General features: G+C 36.6%; 1 protein-coding gene across 2 annotated transcripts; it reads right to left on the bottom strand.

Annotated features, from left to right (window-relative positions):
- Positions 1-6,014: 6,014 nt before the first annotated feature.
- Positions 6,015-12,676, bottom strand: LOC126623689 (NAD-dependent malic enzyme 59 kDa isoform, mitochondrial-like). 2 transcript variants are annotated; one of them, XM_050292656.1, is made up of 19 exons: positions 12,310-12,672; positions 11,817-11,913; positions 11,545-11,663; positions 11,290-11,457; positions 10,860-10,988; positions 10,666-10,726; positions 10,170-10,273; positions 10,004-10,087; positions 9,795-9,901; positions 9,577-9,679; positions 9,207-9,314; positions 8,988-9,053; positions 8,286-8,358; positions 8,108-8,194; positions 7,953-8,007; positions 7,796-7,867; positions 7,115-7,177; positions 6,901-7,015; positions 6,015-6,419 (listed from the first exon to the last, which is right to left on the bottom strand). In XM_050292656.1, the coding sequence occupies exons 1-19, from the start codon at positions 12,442-12,444 to the stop codon at positions 6,348-6,350; spliced, it is 1,818 nt and encodes a 605-aa protein (XP_050148613.1). In that variant the 5' UTR covers positions 12,445-12,672; the 3' UTR covers positions 6,015-6,347. The 2 variants fall into 2 exon arrangements, with proteins under 2 accessions (XP_050148613.1, XP_050148605.1); XM_050292648.1 differs by having other exon boundaries at positions 6,366-7,015; positions 12,310-12,676.
- Positions 12,677-19,965: the final 7,289 nt, after the last annotated feature.

Genomic DNA, 19,965 nt, shown 5'->3' with positions numbered 1-19,965 from the left:
TCGATTTCTGAGATCGGCCTTCGTGGTCTTTGAGCAGCCCAGCTTTTGAGAAAGCAAACGTCTCTTCGATTTCTGAGATCGACCCTCGTGGTCTCTGAGCAGCCTAGCTTTTGAGAAAGCAAACGCCTCTTCGATTTCTGAGCAGGCGCTTCTTCGATTTCTGAAGCTTCGTCGAGTGCAGATTTTTATAGGGGCTAACATTAAGTTCCAAAGCACACTTGAATATCCACCAGTAGAAGCTCCATTCTTGCACTTCTAAGATCTTGATTTGTCTGACCTCTTCTCTCTTCAACACCTTTGAAAATGTCTGGCCCCTCCGACCGTCGTTTTGACTTGAACCTTGTTGAAGAGGCAGCCCCGCCTTCTCCAGACAACATATGGCGCCCATCTTTCGGCTCCCCTACTGGTCCTCTTACCGTTGGGGATTCCGTTATGAAGAATGATATGACCGCTACGGTAGTGGCCAGGAACCTTCTCACTCTCAAAGATAACAGACTACTTTCCAAACGGTCTGATAAGTTAGCTGTTAAGGATTCTCTGGCTCTCAGTGTTCAGTATGCAGGTTCTATGTCTAATATGGCCCAACGCCTATTTGCTCGAACTCGCCAAGTTGAATCATTGGCGGTTGAAGTGATGAGTCTCAAACAGGAGATTAAAGGGCTCAAGCATGAGAATAAACAGTTGCACCGGCTCGCACATGACTATGCTACAAACATGAAGAGGAAGCTTGACCAGATGAAGGAATCTAATGGTCAGGTTTTACTTGATCATCAGAGGTTTGTTCCAAAGGCATTTATTGCCTTCGTCTTCTGGGGCTGTACCGCGTAATGAAGCTCCAAATGATCAACCTCTGATGCCTCCTCCTTCTAGGATTCTGTCCAGTACTGAGGCTCCGACTGATCCCCCTCCAGTGCCTTCTCTTTCTGGGGCTCTACCGACTGCTAAGACTTCTCCTAAGCAACCTTTGTGAAGGCTCCCTCTTATTTGTTTATTTTGACTCAAGTATATGTACATATTTGTAACTTATCGGGGATATCAATAAATAAGTTTTCCTTCATTTCAACGTATTGTGTTAAATACACCAAAGCCTTCTTCGCTAAGTTCTTGAATTTTCTTTTGTTGAAGCTTGTATGTTGAAGCTTTGTGAGTGGAGCATGTAGGTTGAGGTAGTGTTCCCTTAATTTCCCGAGTGAGGAAAACTTCTCGGTTGGAAACTTGGAAAATCCAAGTCACTGAGTGGGATCGGCTATATGAATCTTAGAACGCCATTGTGTTCTGTCCTGTGTCATGTCCTCCGTTAGATCTAAGTACTCTAAGTCTTTTCTTAGGGTCTCTTCCAAAGTTTTCCTAGGTCTTCCTCTACCTCTTCGGCCCTGAACCTTTATCCCATAGTCGCATCTTCTAATCGGAGCGTCAGTAGGCCTTCTTTGCACATGTCCAAACCACCGTAACCGATTTTCTCTCATCTTTCCTTCAATTTCGGCTACTCCTACTTTACCCCGGATATCCTCATTCCTAATCTTATCCTTTCTCGTGTGCCCACACATCCAACGAAGCATCCTCATCTTCGCTACACCCATTTTGTGTACGTGTTGATGCTTCAACGCCCAACATTCTGTGCCATACAGCATCGCCGGCTTTATTGCCGTCCTATAAAATTTTCCCTTGAGCTTCAGTGGCATACGGCGGTCACACAACACGCTGGATGCACTCTTCCACTTCATCCATCCAGCTTGTATTCTATGGTTGAGATCTCCATCTAATTCTCCGTTCTTTTGCAAGATAGATCCTAGGTAACGAAAACGGTCGCTCTTTGGTATTTCTTGATCTCTGATCCTCACCCCTAACTCGTTTTGGCCTCCATTTGCACTGAACTTGCACTCCATATATTCTGTCTTTGATCGGCTTAGGCGAAGACCTTTAGATTCCAACACTTCTCTCCAAAGGTTAAGCTTTGCATTTACCCCTTCCTGAGTTTCATCTATCAACACTATATCGTCTGCGAAAAGCATACACCAAGGAATATCATCTTGAATATGTCCTGTTAACTCATCCATTACCAACGCAAAAAGGTAAGGACTTAAGGATGAGCCTTGATGTAATCCTACAGTTATAGGAAAGCTTTCGGTTTGTCCTTCATGAGTTCTTACGGCAGTCTTTGCTCCTTCATACATATCCTGTAGAGCTTGGATATATGCTACTCGTACTCCTTTCTTCTCTAAAATCCTCCAAAGAATGTCTCTTGGGACCCTATCATACGCTTTTTCCAAATCTATAAAGACCATGTGTAAATCCTTTTTCCCATCTCTATATATTTCTATCAATCTTCGTAAGAGATAGATTGCCTCCATGGTTGAGGGCCCTGGCATGAACCCGAATTGGTTGTCCGAAACCCGTGTCTCTTGCCTCAATCTATGCTCAATGACTCTCTCCCAGAGCTTCATTGTATGACTCATTAGCTTAATACCCCTATAGTTCATGCAATTTTGTACATCGCCCTTATTCTTGTAGATAGGCACCAAAGTGCTCGTTCGCCACTCATTTGGCATCTTCTTCGTTTTCAAAATCCTATTGAAAAGGTCAGTAAGCCATGTTATACCTGTCTCTCCCAAAACTTTCCACACTTCGATTGGTATATCGTCTGGGCCTACTGCTTTTCTATGCTTCATCTTCTTCAAAGCTACAACCACTTCTTCCTTCCGGATTCTACGATAAAAAGAGTAGTTTCTACACTCTTCTGAGTTACTCAACTCCCCTAAAGAAGCACTCCTTTCATGTCCTTCATTGAAAAGATTATGAAAATAACCTTTCCATCTGTCTTTAACCGCGTTCTCTGTAGCAAGAACCTTTCCATCCTCATCCTTGATGCACCTCACTTGGTTTAGGTCCCTTGTCTTCTTTTCCCTTGCTCTAGCTAGTTTATAGATATCCAACTCTCCTTCTTTGGTATCTAGTCGCTTATACATATCGTCATAAGCCGCTAACTTAGCTTCTCTCACAGCTTTCTTCGCCTCTTGCTTCGCTTTTCTATACCTTTCACCATTTTCATCGGTCCTATCCTTGTATAAGGCTTTACAACATTCCTTCTTAGCCTTCACCTTTGTTTGTACCTCCTCATTCCACCACCAAGATTCATTTTGGTGTGGGGCAAAGCCTTTGGACTCTCCTAATACCTCTTTTGCTACTTTTCGGATACAACTAGCCATGGAATCCCACATTTGGTTAGCTTCCCCCTCTCTATCCCACACACACTGGGTGATTACTTTCTCTTTGAAAATGGCTTGTTTTTCTTCTTTTAGATTCCACCATCTAGTCCTTGGGCACTTCCAAGTCTTGTTCTTTTTTCTCACTCTTTTGATATGTACATCCATCACTAACAAGCGATGTTGATTAGCCACGCTCTCTCCTGGTATAACTTTGCAATCCTTACAAGTTATACGATCCCTTTCCTCATTAGAAGAAAATCTATTTGTGTTTTTGACGACCCACTCTTGTAGGTGATCACATGTTCTTCTCTCTTCTTAAAGAAGGTGTTGGCTAAGAAGAGATCATATGCCATTGCAAAATCCAAGATAGCTTCCCCATCCTCGTTTCTCTCCCCAAAACCATGGCCACCATGAAAACCTCCATAGTTGCCTGTCTCCCTGCCCACGTGTCCATTTAAATCTCCTCCTATAAATAACTTCTCCGTCTGAGCAATTCCTTGCACCAAGTCTCCAAGATCTTCCCAAAATTTCTCCTTCGAACTCGTATCCAACCCTACTTGAGGTGCGTACGCACTAATCGCATTGATAAGTTCTTGTCCTATTACAATCTTGATTGCCATGATTCTATCTCCTACCCTCTTGACATCTACAACATCTTATGTCAAGATCTTGTCCACGACGAAGCAACATAAACAAGTCATAAAAAATTAGACTAACAAACAAAAGAACGAGGTGACGTGTCCACAATGCAGATGCAGCTGCAAGTTGACAGTAGGCGTGGGTGGCATAGGCAGAGGCACATGCAAAAATGTTGGGAGGTCTGCGAGGCCAGCTGTAGCCGGCAGACCCTCCAAAAATAGTTAGAATAGAAGAAAGCAATCAACAATTTTCTTCTAATTTTATCTAAAAGTACAAGTCAAAACTCACACATTATAAATGAAGCCTCAAACTGTTACCTCAGTCTCCGACATCATCCCTCATCGATTTATCATCAAATGGCAGAAGCAACAAAAAGGTGGCCACTTAATTCCGCAACAAAAAGGTGGCCACATAATATGTACAGTAACAATGTCTCCTTTGCTATTTTTCCAATCAGCTGTTATTGGCGCGAAAAAAAAAAAAAAAAAAACCATGCACTTTAAATTTAAAAATTTAACAAAAAATTTGTATACCAAGGAGTGTAACATCACATTTTTTTAGAATGTCAATAACAACACTATTTGTATATTATCGTTTATTATAATTTTTCTTACATTGGAGGAAATTATGGACCTATTATAACTCTAACTCATTGTCGTACCCTCTTTCATCATCTGGGTGGCTCAACTCAAACATTACCCTATGTTTGGATAAAAGTTTCATACAAATGAGGCTAAACTTGTTAGCAATGTATTGCAAAAATCACATTGAGGGTCTTGAATGTCACATTCCTTTTGTTTGGTGTATTTGTAGATCATTTTCAGTGTTTACGTCGTAGTTTTTTTAGCACTTCAGTAATTCATTGGTTAGTAGTATTCTTACAATGTAATTTTAACAAATGAGTCTAAAATTCTTTGGCATTTGAAGTACTTTCAAATGGTAATTGTAATTTGAGTAAGGTTCTAAAAGATACTAGAAGCTAGTTGAGTGGTAGGTTAGGGTCTAGCGCCTAGGCGGCTATGCGGGGCCTAGGTAGACTAGGAAGATTTAGTAATTTTATTATACACCGTAGAAATATGTGCCTACTAAAGGATACTAGAAGCTAGTCGAGTGGTGAGTTAGGGTCTAGCGCCTAGGCGGCTATGCAGGGTCTAGGCAGACTAGGAAGATTTAGTAATTTTATTATACATCGTAGAAATATGTGCCTACTTATACTTATAAGAATACTTAGTTGTATTGGTATATATAAATTGCAAAATAAAATGTTATATAGATTAAAGTATTATAACATATTGAAAATATGGGGAACAAGCGTGTAATGAAAGTTCATCCAAGTATTCAATAAGTCTTTTAATTTATTGAGCAAAAATAAAATCCAAAATGAAAGTTATCAATTTTCTTTTTAAGTAAGAGTTGCAGCATAAGCGAGCACCTGGGCAGGCTAGGCGAACACCTAAGAAGGTCTATGTGTCATTTTTTAATTTTCAAACGCTTAGAGATTAATGAGAATGATAACTAGCCGCCTAACTTACCATCAATTTATATCATCTCTCAAATAAATGTATGACTCACTAACACATGTGAGTCTCATTTATATTAGTGAGATGGTACAAATAAATGATAATAATAACATTTTTGTTGTAATTTTGCATATAGATAAAGTTGCAAGTTAGTCGCTTTGGTGGTGGGTGGAAGATGGACCTTCATCTGAACATCTTCCACATGAAAATGAACCTTAAAATTTTTATAAAACTTCACATTTTTCTTACCATTGAATGTGATTAAAAATCAACGATTAGATTTTTTTTTTAAAACCTGTATTATTGAGTGGAACGTTCCATTTAAGGTCAATGAAATTAAAGGACCAGAATAAAATCCCAACCACCTCCTATTCTATGAGAATCTTCAACTACTCGAGAGAAAAAAGATGTTTGAACATTAAATTGACGTAACATGTCAAAGATGTTTCATAGAATATTCAACCACTCGAGAAAATAAGGAGGAGGATTCTCTTTTTTTTTTCTTCCTCCTCTTTTCTCCTAATCTATTTGAATGATCACAGTTAAGTCACGTCAACATATTAGATTAATTTTATATAGAAAGAGAATGACAAAATAAAAAATGTGAGAGAAAAAGAGAGAAGGATATGGAAAGAGGAGGAAAAAAAAATTTAGTCCAGAAAATAAAAAATGTTTTAACATCAAATTGAAGTAACATGTCGAAAGATGTTTGGAAACAAAGACCACTAATAATTTTGATCACATAAATCAATGCGTTGTTCAAACAAATGGGCTTCTAATTGCTACTTTCTTATCAATTTAGTAAAGGGCGGGCCTTATTTCTGTTCCCTTCAATGTCCTCTAATTCTCCGAGCTTGTAAATTATGAATTTATAAAGACAGGCCAAGAAATAAGTTGCTTGACTGCAGAACTATTGATGCCTGAGCTGCAAAAAATATAGCATCTGACCGCACTGTATCGGGCGCGGTACAGCACCAAAGCCTCATTTTTCATGAACTAGAGGGCTGTAAACCGGGAACCACATACTGCGAGTCACATACTCCACAATCTCCTCCTACGTGGAATAGATAAAAACAAAAGATTCAAGAGACTTTAGAACTTGAATTCGAAATTAGCATTGGTACTAACAAAAGCTTGTATGAATATGTACTAGCCATTCAATTATCCATATAGATTGACAGCTCCCTAGTTCTACGATTCCGATAATTCCTTTGACTTCAACAGAGAAATTTTAATTTTTTTAAGGTTGTGAGCAGTGACTTGACGGAGATGGTTCAAATCAAGATATACTGAAGGCAATGAGGGTTTAGGACCCTACATGCTAAGGTACTCGGTTATGGTTGTTCTATTAGATGCTTATTAGAGTAGCATTATCCGAATGTGTGTGTTTCCCCCTAAAACGGTGTCCTCCTTTCTCTATGCTAAAGTAGTGCAACATTTTCGAGTTTGCTTTCTAAATCTAAACTCACTTTCCATTGTGCAACTTTTTGTATAAGATCTTTTGAATTTGTAAAAGATAGTAGGTAAGTTCTTACTTTGCACATGTTCATGAGCTCTTTGGGCCCGACTTCACAGTGTCCCTCTGCAAGTTCTTCTGCAACAGCTGCCTGGAGGACAGCAGCTCCAACCTCCACAGTTATATCCCGGATACTACACCATATACAACAGGAATAGTCAGACAAATTTCCAATCCTGTTTGGTATGCTAGACTAATAAAATGAAATGCGCAAGGAAGGTGAGAAATATTACCAATCAATAGATGGGTACAAGATGCCCTTCTGGATATCTTCATCTGTTATGTATGAAGCGAGGCTGGACAGAATCATTGTGTCAGAAACTAATTGGAAAATTGAGCTTGAATGAAGTTCATTGCAAAATTGAGCTCAAATGATGTTCTCATTTAACATTTCTTATTGCAGTGACAATAAATTTGTAATGTGAGGTATCATATTACTATTATTTCATGATGCGGTAAAAATGAGTTTCCTCAATGCATGCAAATTAACAAGATAAGGAATAAAACATTACAAGCCACCCCCAAATTGACAGACCTTCCCACGTTACAGCCTATGGGAATTAATTAGGTGCAACATGTAATGAGATGGCAAAAGTCATATAACCAAAATCGTATGTATACGATATATACTGCCTGTGAAAGTTCCATATCACTTGGCTAGTAGAACACTAATCCCAGCTATTAGGGTGTAGAGAACTAAAGGCATTTTAATTGCTTTAACCAGTAAAGAATTACTCTGTCTTAAAGAATGTAACAAGAGCACATAAACAAATCTTCAAAACCACTGTTTCATGTGATCTTGGACTCAGTCAGATAGGACATTGTAAACATGGAAGAAAAGAGAGTGCAGAAGCTCCTTGTAACATGCCAACTGTAGGTTTGAGCAAGGAAATAACCAAGTTTTATGTGATTACCATTCAGAAGCTGCTTGTAACATGCCATCTGATATAATACGAGCTCCTGAGAGAAGTGCTCCTAAACCAATCCTGGATTGAAGGCAGCCAAAAAACCATATTGGTATTTTGAAGTATAAGCATAGTTAGCTCAAATCTTAAGATATAGGAAACTAACCCTGGAAAGAGGTACATGTTATTTGCTTGATTTACATGGCCTACTTTTCCATTGCCTGCCAACATAATTAGAACAGTTAAAGGTCAAACTACTCAGGTAGAAAAAAAACTTCAGAAGTTGCGGTACCATAAAGACATTGTTAACAAGGAAAATACCAAGATCAACATTATCAAAAGGGCTTCCACTTCCAAAGACTATGTTTTCACCAGCATGCTTAAAAGCATCTTCAGCAGTGCATTCAGCTGTTCCAATGTTAAAGGGAAAAAAGAGTCAGCGACGAATCTAGGTGCCATAAGGTAATTGTGTGGTTTGATGAGGCGCAGAGGAACAAACCGTTCATGGTTGGATTTGACATAGCAAAAATCGCAGGTTTAGCTGAATCAGATTCTCGCATTGCTTTAAGTACCTATATGAAAACCAACCAACAACTATAAGAAACCATCTTAAAAGAAAAGGAAATAAAATATTTTCTGTAAACAAATAGGGAAGAGCAATGAATTTTTCAAATGCTCTATAATATGAACCTAAATTATCAATGTATCTGAATCATGGTCAATGTATTAAAAGCGTGAGGCGTGGGCGAGGCGTCCGAGGGATAGCCCGGGCAAGGCGTGAGGCTAAGCCTCACAGGACCTAAATTTTTTAATATATACATTGAGCGTACACATATTATATTTAAAAAAAGATAAACTGAGTTATCAAATCATAAATCATGTAATCTGAATCAGTAACACTGAAAACGAAAGTCTGATTTGGTTTGTCTCTCATGGATATTCTTATAAATCTATGGCATGTACATATACAGGCTTATCTCTCTTGGCAAATCTTATATTCATTCCAAAAGAATTGTTTAAACATTATGCGTGAATGCTAGTTGCTGACACAAAAACCCATATAGTTTACTAACAACATACCAATTAGCAAAAGGCCACACCAGACAAACAAACATTAACAGAATCAAATCATCTTCAGTAAAGTGATCTAGTTTAAGAGATGATTATAAATATAACCAAATGTTATTGAGAAAGTATCCACCTCATGATTGAAAACACCGCCAACACCAGACAAACCAAGAAGCACATGAGGCTTGACCTTCTTAACCTGCACGAAATTGAGTGCGAAACATTTGATGTTTATATTATGATATATAAATCGAGTGGATAACTAGTACTAAGCAAGGTGATTCGATTCTCTTATATTAAAATCATTCCACTTTCTGTGATAGAGGGTACAGTGAAGTCCTTTGAGATTTACCACTTCAAGTAGACTAGCTCCCTCCCTAAGCCCATCAATTGCTCCTGGATCTTTAGCAAAAGGTGCAGCCATGGGGTCAATCTTATTCCTCTCTTTTGTAACTAGACCCTGCACCCAAACAACTTTTCTTAGTGATTCTTCAGATAAACTTAGAAACATACATCAAAGGCCAAAATAGTTTTGAGAACACAGCTGATTCCATGTCTCTTTTCCTTACACCAGGAGGGTAGCAATATCAATAAAGATGTGTGTAACTACAGTAAATAGTTGGCAAAACCATAAGGTCGTTATAGAATTAATTTGCTGCACATGTATGTAATCCGTTTAACATAATGGTGGTGAATCTTAAAGAAAAAACATAAAGCCATACATCTTTATCAATCAGGAAAAAGTTATTTTTTGCAGCAGCTTCACCGTTCCCTGACATTCTTGCAACAGCCTGTACAGCCATGTTAAGAACACCAAGTCCCGCACTGAAAGGTAAAAAAGAGTGAATTAAAAGGATGAACAAAGTGCCAATAACATGCACAGGCAACCAGTGAATAGCCTATATATGAATTGTTCAGAGTGAATGAGCATGTAAAGTACCTGCCAGCTCCCACAACAACTATCTTTTGTTTAGCAAAGTCACTCAATGGTCGACCTTGCGCTCTTACAGCTCCTAGTAGTCCTGCAAGTGCAACACCGGCAGTTCCCTAAAATACATGGAAGCACAACTATCAGAGGTACTTATTTCAGTTTAGCAGAAATCTGTATTCCACTGCATATACATAAAAGACAGAAAGCCACACTATCACCTGTATATCATCATTGAACGTGCAAAACTTTCTACGATAGCGTTGCAGTGTTTCAAAAGCCCACTTCATTTGAAAATCCTCGAACTGATGAAAGTAAAAACAATCAAGTTAATATGGAAGGAGAAACCAAACTGATATAAAAGGTTAATGCATCTCAAAAATAGACCTGCACAATGGCCTTGGGCCAACGTGTATGAACAGCTTCCATGAATTCATCAACAATTGATATGTACTCTTCTCCTTCCAACCTAGGTTGTCGAAGTCCTAAATCTATCAAATTAAAATCATGAGAAAAGGTATCCTCATGATGTAAACTGGAAAGTTTTGAAGCATTAAGTCCAGTCATTCAATGTAAAGATGGAAAAGAAGCCAAGAATAAATTCGAAAAGTTGTATAACATAATATAATTAACAGAAATTTATTAAAATTTAATTTTTTTTTATTAAACTGTAATATGTAGTCAAACTGCATATTTATTCTGATTCATATTTTGGTAGTATAACTTTTAATAGGGTAAAGTCATGCTTGAGAAAAAGACAGTAAACAGTCGCTGTCATTACAACTTTTCCTTACAGGAACTTAAATGCTTTGTAAACACTGTGGCACTGTTGTGTTTGGTTGAGTATAATTAACAGAAAATTTTGAATTCATATATTACTTACAAAGACGGTCTTCAAGTAGCTTTTGATTGTTAGTACCAACATCTAGCATAACTGGTAGTATCTGTCATAGAGGTACATAGGTTAAGTGACAGAAGATCTACCGGAATAATTTATTTTACCAACACAAGTGTAACATGAATATTAGTAGAAACATAAGATGTGGACTCCAAGAGAGAGAAAGAGAGAGAACATACTCTTTGTGGATTAATACCAGCTGCAGCAACATACATATCAAGTTTTCCTATCGGAATTCCAATTCCCTGAACTCCAAGGTCACCTAGGCCAAGAATACGACTGCCATCTGTGAGGACAATCATGTCTACCTGCAATATAGAGTGAAAATGAATACCAACTACAAACCGAAAGGCCTAGAAACATAGGGAGTAGAACAGAAAGTTATTATTTTGGAGTCTACAAAATAAAAAATAATCCCAACAGAGAAGCCATCAAGATATGCTGCATTTTGACAAAAAGAGAGATAGAGTTTATGTGAGGGTGTTTTAAGTCCTCTATAAGAACAAGAAGATTAAGGATTAAGGATTAAGGAGTTAAAAATATAGATCATTAGAAGTTATCAATATGGGGCTCAAAACCTGGAGAAAAAAAAAAGCTGGTAGCATTTACCTGATGAGCTGGCCAGTTGTAGATCATAGACATCATCTCCCCTTTATCCTTTGCACTGAAGTACATTCCACGAGGGCGCCTAAATAACCCAGAATAATTTTGACATACTAATCCTACTGTAGGAGTGTAGATTATGGGAGCAAAATCTTGGATGTTGTCAATAAGGGCCTGGGAATGAGCGTCATCCAAAACCACATCAGAAGATGATAGATTACATAAAGTTGTTGATATGTACAAATTCAAAACCAAACTTACTCGGTAGTATAAGGTCTCGTTCCTGTCATGCAGTCTATTTAAAATCCTCCATTTAGCCAAGGCCACAACACCTTCTGGCTGGCCCTTAGTATTTTTCTCTAGCGACCGATAAGACTCCACTAAAAAGTTAAACCACACGAAAATGTCATTGCATAAACCCTCAATGCCAATGCTAAAAAAAATCACAAAACATCTCCTTGCTAGGACATAAGTTTCATAGTCAAACAATGTACAAATATGTTCTACTTGGAGAAATTATGTAAGAAACTCACTGAAACGAGCATACTGCTGCTCGAACGATATGACACGAGGGGGAAGGAGACCGCGAAGTCCTAGTCGATCTCTTTCAGTCAACGGAAATCCAGTGTCCTGCTCTTGATGAAAACAAACATTCAGAACAGAGAATTAAACAAGTGAAAAAAAAACAAAAACAAAAAATTCATCAAATTTTACAGTTCAAACAAATTCAGCAAATTTCAAGCACCATCCACTTCAAAAATTGAAAAAAAAAGTATCCTTTCGATCCATTTAACTTCTACATCACTATCCAGAACTAAAATTTCTTCGAACCGCGACGAAAAATTCCACCTTCACCTTATAAAATCATCACAATGTATGCTTAAAGATTCAAGAAAAGCAGTACAAATTCACTCCTTGTACAGTTCTATCGTTTACATCAACTAAAATTTTTTTTTTTTTTTTTTTAAATCAACTCAAATCACACTGCAGAAAACAAAAAAATAAAAAAGGGTGAATCGGAACAACCTTGTTGAACCATGGATCATGGAGAATATCGGCGCCGCGCTTGTGAACCATACAGGGGCCGGGAATCGCAGTCGAGAACGGCCTCGTCGACCGGTTGCTCAGCCGCGACGCGGCGAATCGCGCTGCCCTCCACATTCTGCGAAACGACCAAAACCGACGCTTTCTTTCTACTGACTGTGACTTCGGATCAATTTATAGGATCGCAAATTTTAATTTACTTTTTGTAAATTTTTTTTCGATTTAATTGTTTTTTTCTTTCCTTTTTTGTCTGTGAAAAAAGAAGCAGTTGAAGCTCTTGAAAGAGGAGAATGTGAGCGCTGGACCGTGGCTGACCGGGATTTTCGGGCAGCGGGGAGAATACGCGGAAGCACGATTGTGAGTGGCCGCGGAAGAGGAGGGAAAGCTGCCCAGGTCGACCTGGGCAGCTAAGGGTATATATACGCGAATGTGGGGTAGGCATGCAAGTGGACGATTTTGACCAGTGGGAAAGGGGGAACTGGTTAACAGGTTCTGGCGCTTTTGGACCGCTGATCATTGGTGATTTCGTTGTTTGGATTTTGCCACGTGGCTATTACATTTACCATTGAGTATCTGTGACAAGAGATATTCATCAATTTACCTCCTGAATTTGTAAACATTGTCCAATTTCCCTCCTAAACTCTAATTTTGGATAATTTCTCCCATCAACTCTCATAATTAGTCAATTTGCATCCTACTGTTAAATTTTTAAATTTGTCATCTATGCTTCTGTTATCTTATTGAACTTTCTCTTCTTCTTCCTTTTCTCCAAGCCGAGCTCGTGCTAGGCTTAAGCCACTGGTTAAACCCTAAAATCGTACGTCCGGCCTCGGGGGACTGATTGAGTACGTTAAGGACCAAGGGAGTTGTCGGGGTGATGTGGGAGAAGCTCAATTGGAGGCGTTGGGTTATGGAGAGGGGGTCGGAGCTAGAATCATGTAGGAGCTCAAAGGAGAGAGACTGAGCTAATTCGGACTGATCTGGATCTTGGGTCGGTGGGGCAGAGAAAGAAATAAGGTAGAGATAGAAAGTGGGAGCTTGTTCTGGTGACAATGGTGGGTCGGGAATGGTGGAAATGGGTGGGGTTTTGGGGGAGAAATGGAAAGTGGGTTTAGAGTGTTTGGGAAGATGACGGCGATGAAGAGGAGGTGGAAAGGTAATGGAGCAAGAGCCGTCAGAGTTGCAGAGGCTGTAAAGGCCGCATTTTTAGAGAGAGGGGGATGAGAGAAAAGCTCACTGTGAGAGGAGGGTTTATGATTGTTGGAGGAACAAAAACCTAAACGCTCCTTAGCTACCAAAACGCAGCTTTTTTGGTGAGTTTTCTACGAAATGGGGTTGCGCCTAAGAACTTGGCATCCTACATCGCCAAGCTCTTTGCCACTCCCCTCTACAACAACGTCGTCCTCTGCCTTCTGGTCCAACCCCTCTTTCTCCCTCACCTTCGCCAAAAATTGAGGAGTGGATGGATCTCCAGAAGTGAACGCGGATCTACGAGCTTAGATCCTTCCGGTTGTTTCTTTTGGTGTTCGCTGGGAAAATCGTGCCGGTGGAACCAGCACGGGCTCGACTTGGAGAAAAGGAAGAAGAAGAGAAAGTTCAGAGAAAATGAAGAAGATAACAAAAGAATGGATGAAAAATTAAAAAATTTAACAGTAGGGTGTAAATTGACTAATTATGAGAGTTGAGGGGGGAAATTGGCCAAACCTTACAAGTTCAAGGGGTAAATTGATGAATACCTCTTGTGACAATAGGATAGCATCTGCGCCGCATGATGTTTTCACGCATGTTGATTGATATGAGTCTCACGATGAATTCTATAGTCATGATATAGTGCACGAGATTGGTAGCATAATTTGTATCAAAATGTTGGATGATGAAATAATTAAGAGTGTTTTAAGATTTGATCAATTATAGTGTTATATTTTATATCCTAAATTATCTCCTAAGTAAGTCTTTATTATGAAATAATACCTAGATTTTTTTATCTTTGGGATTTAGATTTTCTTGTTCAATTATGATTGATTTGTTTCTTTTTTTTTTCATAAGCACCTCCTTAGAAAGAAGAATTAAAAAAATTGTGTAAGATTATTAAAAATTTCTCATATACTTTTTTTTTTAACAAATGATATTATCTACACTAATGGGTGGGGAGCGGCTAAACCTCACAATATACTAGCAATAATGTGATTCAAATTCGCATTTGATAAGAATCAAACATAACCTCTCACTTGCAAGTAAAGAGAATATCATTAGACCGTGGTACTAAGTGACAAAACATTCTCAAATATTTAGATAATTCAAAAAATACGATTATCAAGCAACATAGAAATGAGCACACACTTTTCATGTGCATAGTTTAGACAAAAAACTAATAACAATGGCTAGAATCAAAACTCGAATTTAAACCTAATTCATGAACCATTTCTCTTATTTACTTTTTCCTCAATTGAGGAGTAATTTGAACAACTTTTCGATGTTTTTATATGGCATCGATGATAGTCAAAATTAGGCTTAGCAATTCCTAACACGACCCGATAATCCGACACGACACGACACGAAATTAACACGACACGACACGAAATTAACATGTGTTCGGGTCGACACGATAACGAAACGGGTCGTTATCGGGTAACCCGATAAGCACCTGTTAAGATAACGGGTTGGTTCGGGTATACACGTGGGTAACACGATACACGATAAGCAGAATATTAATTTAATAATTTTTTAACCCTAAAAAAATACTATAATAATTATATATATATTAAATTAACTATAATAATTATACCCCCAAAATATTAACTATAATAGTTATAGAGTGGTGATATTCCCACCCCGGTGACTTATTTCCCCACCCATCATTTAATGAAAATGTTAATAACATATTTATCATTTTAAAAGAAGACTCTTAAACCCCTATTTAATTCAGTATTAAAATAATAAATAAATAATTGTGGGTGGGGTGTGATATCTTTGGTGAAAAGAGGTTGGGAAAGATTTGGATTAGAATCGACAGAAAGGTTGGAGGAAGGAATGGGCGTGTGCTAGATGAAGGCGAGAAACTTTAATAGAGAAAAAAGAGAATTGAGTGTGAGATCTGCGGTTTTGACAAAAAAAGGAGGAAGAAGAGTGGTTTGGGGATCCGGGGTTTTTGCGGCATTAAGTGTGAAGGAGATGATGAATGTCTAGGTCTTAGGTCTTGCATTTTCTTTCATTTTTTATATTTTTATTTATTTATTTATAATATTATTTAAAGATATATCAGAGTTATTTACAAAAATATATATTATGGTTATTTTGGGAATAATGGTGGGTGGGGAAATAACATTTTACTTTTTTAATTTTCTATGGTGGGTGGGATTACCATGTGGGTGGGAAAATAGGATACTGGGGTGGATCTAGTAGTACTCTAGTTATATTTATATATATATATATATATATATATATATATATATAATTTTATACCCCTAAAAACTATAATAATTATACATACAAAATAAATAGATTTAAATCTACTTAATAAATAAATAAATATATATATACACACACACACCATTGAACTTCATGGAATACGAATTATACAAAACTAATTTCAACGATCTAACTGTCAAACTTGTTTGTATATGCTTCGAGATCGCATCAGCAAAAAATTACAAAAAAAAAAAACATTCACAAATAAAGTAACGAGACAAAACTTTCCGATGGTTATAAACGAAAAATCACGATTTAACGGTTATTTTAACTCCGATTTTGAAACTTTTTTACAACTACACTCATTGACCCTATATGAATACAATGAATGAATTTGATCTTCAATTTAAAATATTTACGCTAATGGATACCACAAAATCTTATGTTATACTTGATGAAAGTATGAATAAACTCTTAAGTGTTAGTGAATCAATTGTTTTGACGGGATACACATTCTACACAACTAGTTTCAACGATCCAACCGTCAAACATGTTTGTATATACTTCGAGATCACATACGCCAAAAATTGCAAAAAAAAACATTCAGAGATCAAGTAACGAGTCAAAACTTTTCGACGGTTATAAACGAAAAATCACGATTTAACAGTTATTTTAACTCCAATTTCGATAATTTTTTACAGGTACACTCCTTGACCCTATATGAATACAATGAATGAATTCAATCTTGAATTTAAAATATTTACACTAGTGGATACCACAAAATCTTATGTTATATTTAATGAAAATATGAATAAACTCTTAAGTGTTAGTGAATATATTGTTTTGATGAGATACGCATTTTGCGAAACTAGTTTCAACGATCCAACCGTCAAACTTGTTTGTATATGTTTCGAGATCGCATACGCCAAAATTGCAAAAAACAAACATTCAGAGATCAAGTAACGAGACAAAACTTTTCGACGCTTATAAATGAAAAATCACGATTTAACAGTTATTTTAACTCCAATTTTGATGATTTTTACATCTACACTCCTTGACCCTATATGAATACAATGAATAAACTTGATCTTCAATTTAAAATATTTACACTAGTGGATACCACAAAATCTTATGTTATACTTGATGAAAGTATGAATAAACTCTTAAGTGTTAGTGAATCTATTGTTTTGATGGGATACGCATTCTACGAAACTAGTTTCAACGATCCAACCGTCAAACATGTTTGTATATACTTCGAGATCGCATATGCCAAAAAATTGCAAAAAAAACAAACATTCAGAGATCAAGTAACATGACAAAACTTTTTGACGGTTATAAACGAAAAATCACGATTTAACGGTTATTTTAACTCTGATTTTGAAACTTTTTTACAGCTACACTCCTTGACCCTATATGAATACAATGAATGAATTCGATCTTCAATTTAAAATATTTACACTAGTGGATACCACAAAATCTTATGTTAGCGAAAATATGAATAAACTCTTTAGTGTTAGTGAATCTATTGTTTTAATGAGATACGCATTTTGCGAAACTAGTTTCAACGATCCAATCGTCAAATTTGTTTGTATATGCTTCGAGATCGCATACGCCAAAAATTGCAAAAAAGAAACATTCAGAGATCAAGTAACGGGACAAAACTTTTCGACGGTTATAAACGAAAAATCATGATTTAACGGTTATTTTAACTCCGATTTTGATGATTTTTTACAGCTACACTCATTGACCCTATATGAATACAATGAATGAATTCGATCTTCAATTTAAAATATTTACACTAGTGGATACCACAAAATCTTATGTTATACTTGATGAAAGTATGAATAAACTCTAAGTGTTAGTGAATCTATTGTTTTGATGGGATACGCATTCTACGAAACTAGTTTCAACGATCCAACCGTCAAACATGTTTGTATATACTTCGAGATCGCATATGCCAAAAATTGCAAAAAAAACAAACATTCAGAGATCAAGTAACAGGACAAAATTTTTTTACGGTTACAAACGAAAAATCACGATTTAACAGTTATTTTAACTCCGATTTTGAAACTTTTTTACAACTACACTCCTTGACTCTATATGAATATAATTAATGAATTCGATCTTCAATTTAAAATATTTACACTAGTGGATACCACAAAATCTTATGTTATATTTAATGAAAATATGAATAAACTCTTAAGTGTTAGTGAATCTATTGTTTTGATGAGATATGCATTTTGCGAAACTAGTTTCAACGATCCAACCGTCAAACTTGTTTGTATATGCTTCGAGATCGCATACGCCAAAAATTATAAAAAAGAAACATTCAGAGATCAAGTAACGGGACAAAACTTTTCGACGGTTATAAACGAAAAATCACGATTTAACGGTTATTTTAAGTCCGATTTTGATGATTTTTTACATCTACACTCCTTGACCCTATATGAATACAATGAATGAATTTGATCTTCAATTTAAAATATTTACACTAGTGGATACCACAAAATCTTATGTTATACTTGATGAAAGTATGAATAAACTCTTAAGTGTTAGTGAATCTATTGTTTTGATGGGATACGTATTCTACGAAACTAGTTTCAACGATCCAACCGTCATACATGTTTGTATATACTTCGAGATTGCATATGCCAAAAATTGCAAAAAAACAAACATTCAGAGATCAAGTAACAAGACAAAACTTTTCGACGGTTATAAACGAAAAATCATGATTTAACGGTTATTTTAACTCCGATTTTGATGATTTTTTACAGTTACACTCCATGACCCTATATGAATACAATGAATGAATTCGATCTTGAATTTAAAATATTTACACTAGTGGATACCACAAAATCTTATGTTATACTTAATGAAAGTAAGAATAAACTTTTAAGTGTTAGTGAATCTATTGTTTTGATGGGATACACATTCTACGAAACTAGTTTCAACGATCTAAGCGTTATACTTGTTTGTATATGCTTCAAGATCGCATACGCCAGAAATTGAAAAAAACAAACATTTAAAGATTAAGTAACGAGACAAAACTTTTCGACGGTTATAAACGAAAAATCACAATTTAACAGTTATTTTAACTCCGATTTTGATGATTTTTTACAACTACACTCCTTGACCCTATATGAATACAATGATTGAATTTGATCTTCAATTTAAAATATTTACACTAGTGGATACCACAAAATCTTATGTTATACTTAATGAAAGTACGAATAAACACACTAGTGAGTCACTTTCATTAAGCTTTGAGTTCCATTGGCAAGGTTTAAACTTTTGAGAAAGACTTCACAACCTTGCAAACAAAAACGCTTTTGTTTTGCATATCCTTGCACATTTAATATTTGTAATAGATTAGTACTGTATTTTTATGAGACTCTTATTTTCGAGTGTAGATGTAGTACTTAAGCGACAAATGTGTTTTAATGTTTTGAAGTAATATTTATGTGACAATGTGTGGTATGTGCAAATTTAAGAAATTTTTTTTTTTTCTTAACGGGTCATAACGGGTCGGGTCACTTTACCTAAGTGACCCGACCTGTTAAGGACCCGTTAAGATAACAGGTGTGACACGACACGACCCGTTAAGATAACAGGTGTTACACAAAACAACACGAACATGACTGACACGACCCGTTTGCCAGGCCTAGTCAAAATGTATAAAAATGCCAATGTTGTTCTTTGTAAAATTACTAGAAGTAAGTTGGAACGCATGTTTGTGTCGGCAAATACAATTTACAAGAGTTGAATGATGACGAGGAAGGAAGGGAGAAATGTCAAATCAAACTTTCTTGCTATCTTCGTAAGTCACGAGTCAATAGAATTAGAATACATGTTTCCACTTGCTTATGGAAGTGTTATTCTGTAGAAGTTTTTCTGGTTCATAAAAGCGTTTAGTGGAAGTACCTTACAAATACTTTTCTAGAAAGCACAGTTGTATGAGCAATTCCAATGAACAGAGTCAAGAAAATTGGAATCTGATTCCATTTGTCTGCTTCAAGCAGAAGAAAGGACTTCTTCTCTCTTTGCCTGGAAAAAAATCTTTCAGCATATTTCGACCGCTGTGGCAACCAGAAATTGTGTAATCTTCTCCTTTTTTGAATTATTTTGCGCCGTTGGATTGGCATGTAGGAGGCCGACAGAGGCACATCATAAAATTCTTCAATTATATAATGTAATGATAATGCTAAGCCATACATCAGAGGGACACAAGGA

The sequence above is a fragment of the Malus sylvestris genome, chromosome 1 (genome assembly GCF_916048215.2).
Source record: "Malus sylvestris chromosome 1, drMalSylv7.2, whole genome shotgun sequence".
Taxonomy (NCBI): domain Eukaryota; kingdom Viridiplantae; phylum Streptophyta; class Magnoliopsida; order Rosales; family Rosaceae; genus Malus; species Malus sylvestris.
Note: the sequence above shows the minus strand (reverse complement) of the source record. Positions and strands in the feature narration are given on the sequence as shown.

Coding starts and splice junctions, on each gene's coding strand:
- LOC126623689 (XM_050292648.1), bottom strand. CDS start 12,444: ATGTGGAGGGCAGCGCGATTCGCCGCGTCGCGGCTGAGCAACCGGTCG. Junction 9,680..9,794: donor GTTGTTGTGGGAGCTGGCAG/GTACTTTACATG, acceptor TTTACCTTTCAG/TGCGGGACTTGGTGTTCTTA. Junction 7,178..7,795: donor TTACAAGCAGCTTCTGAATG/GTAATCACATAA, acceptor GATTCTGTCCAG/CCTCGCTTCATACATAACAG.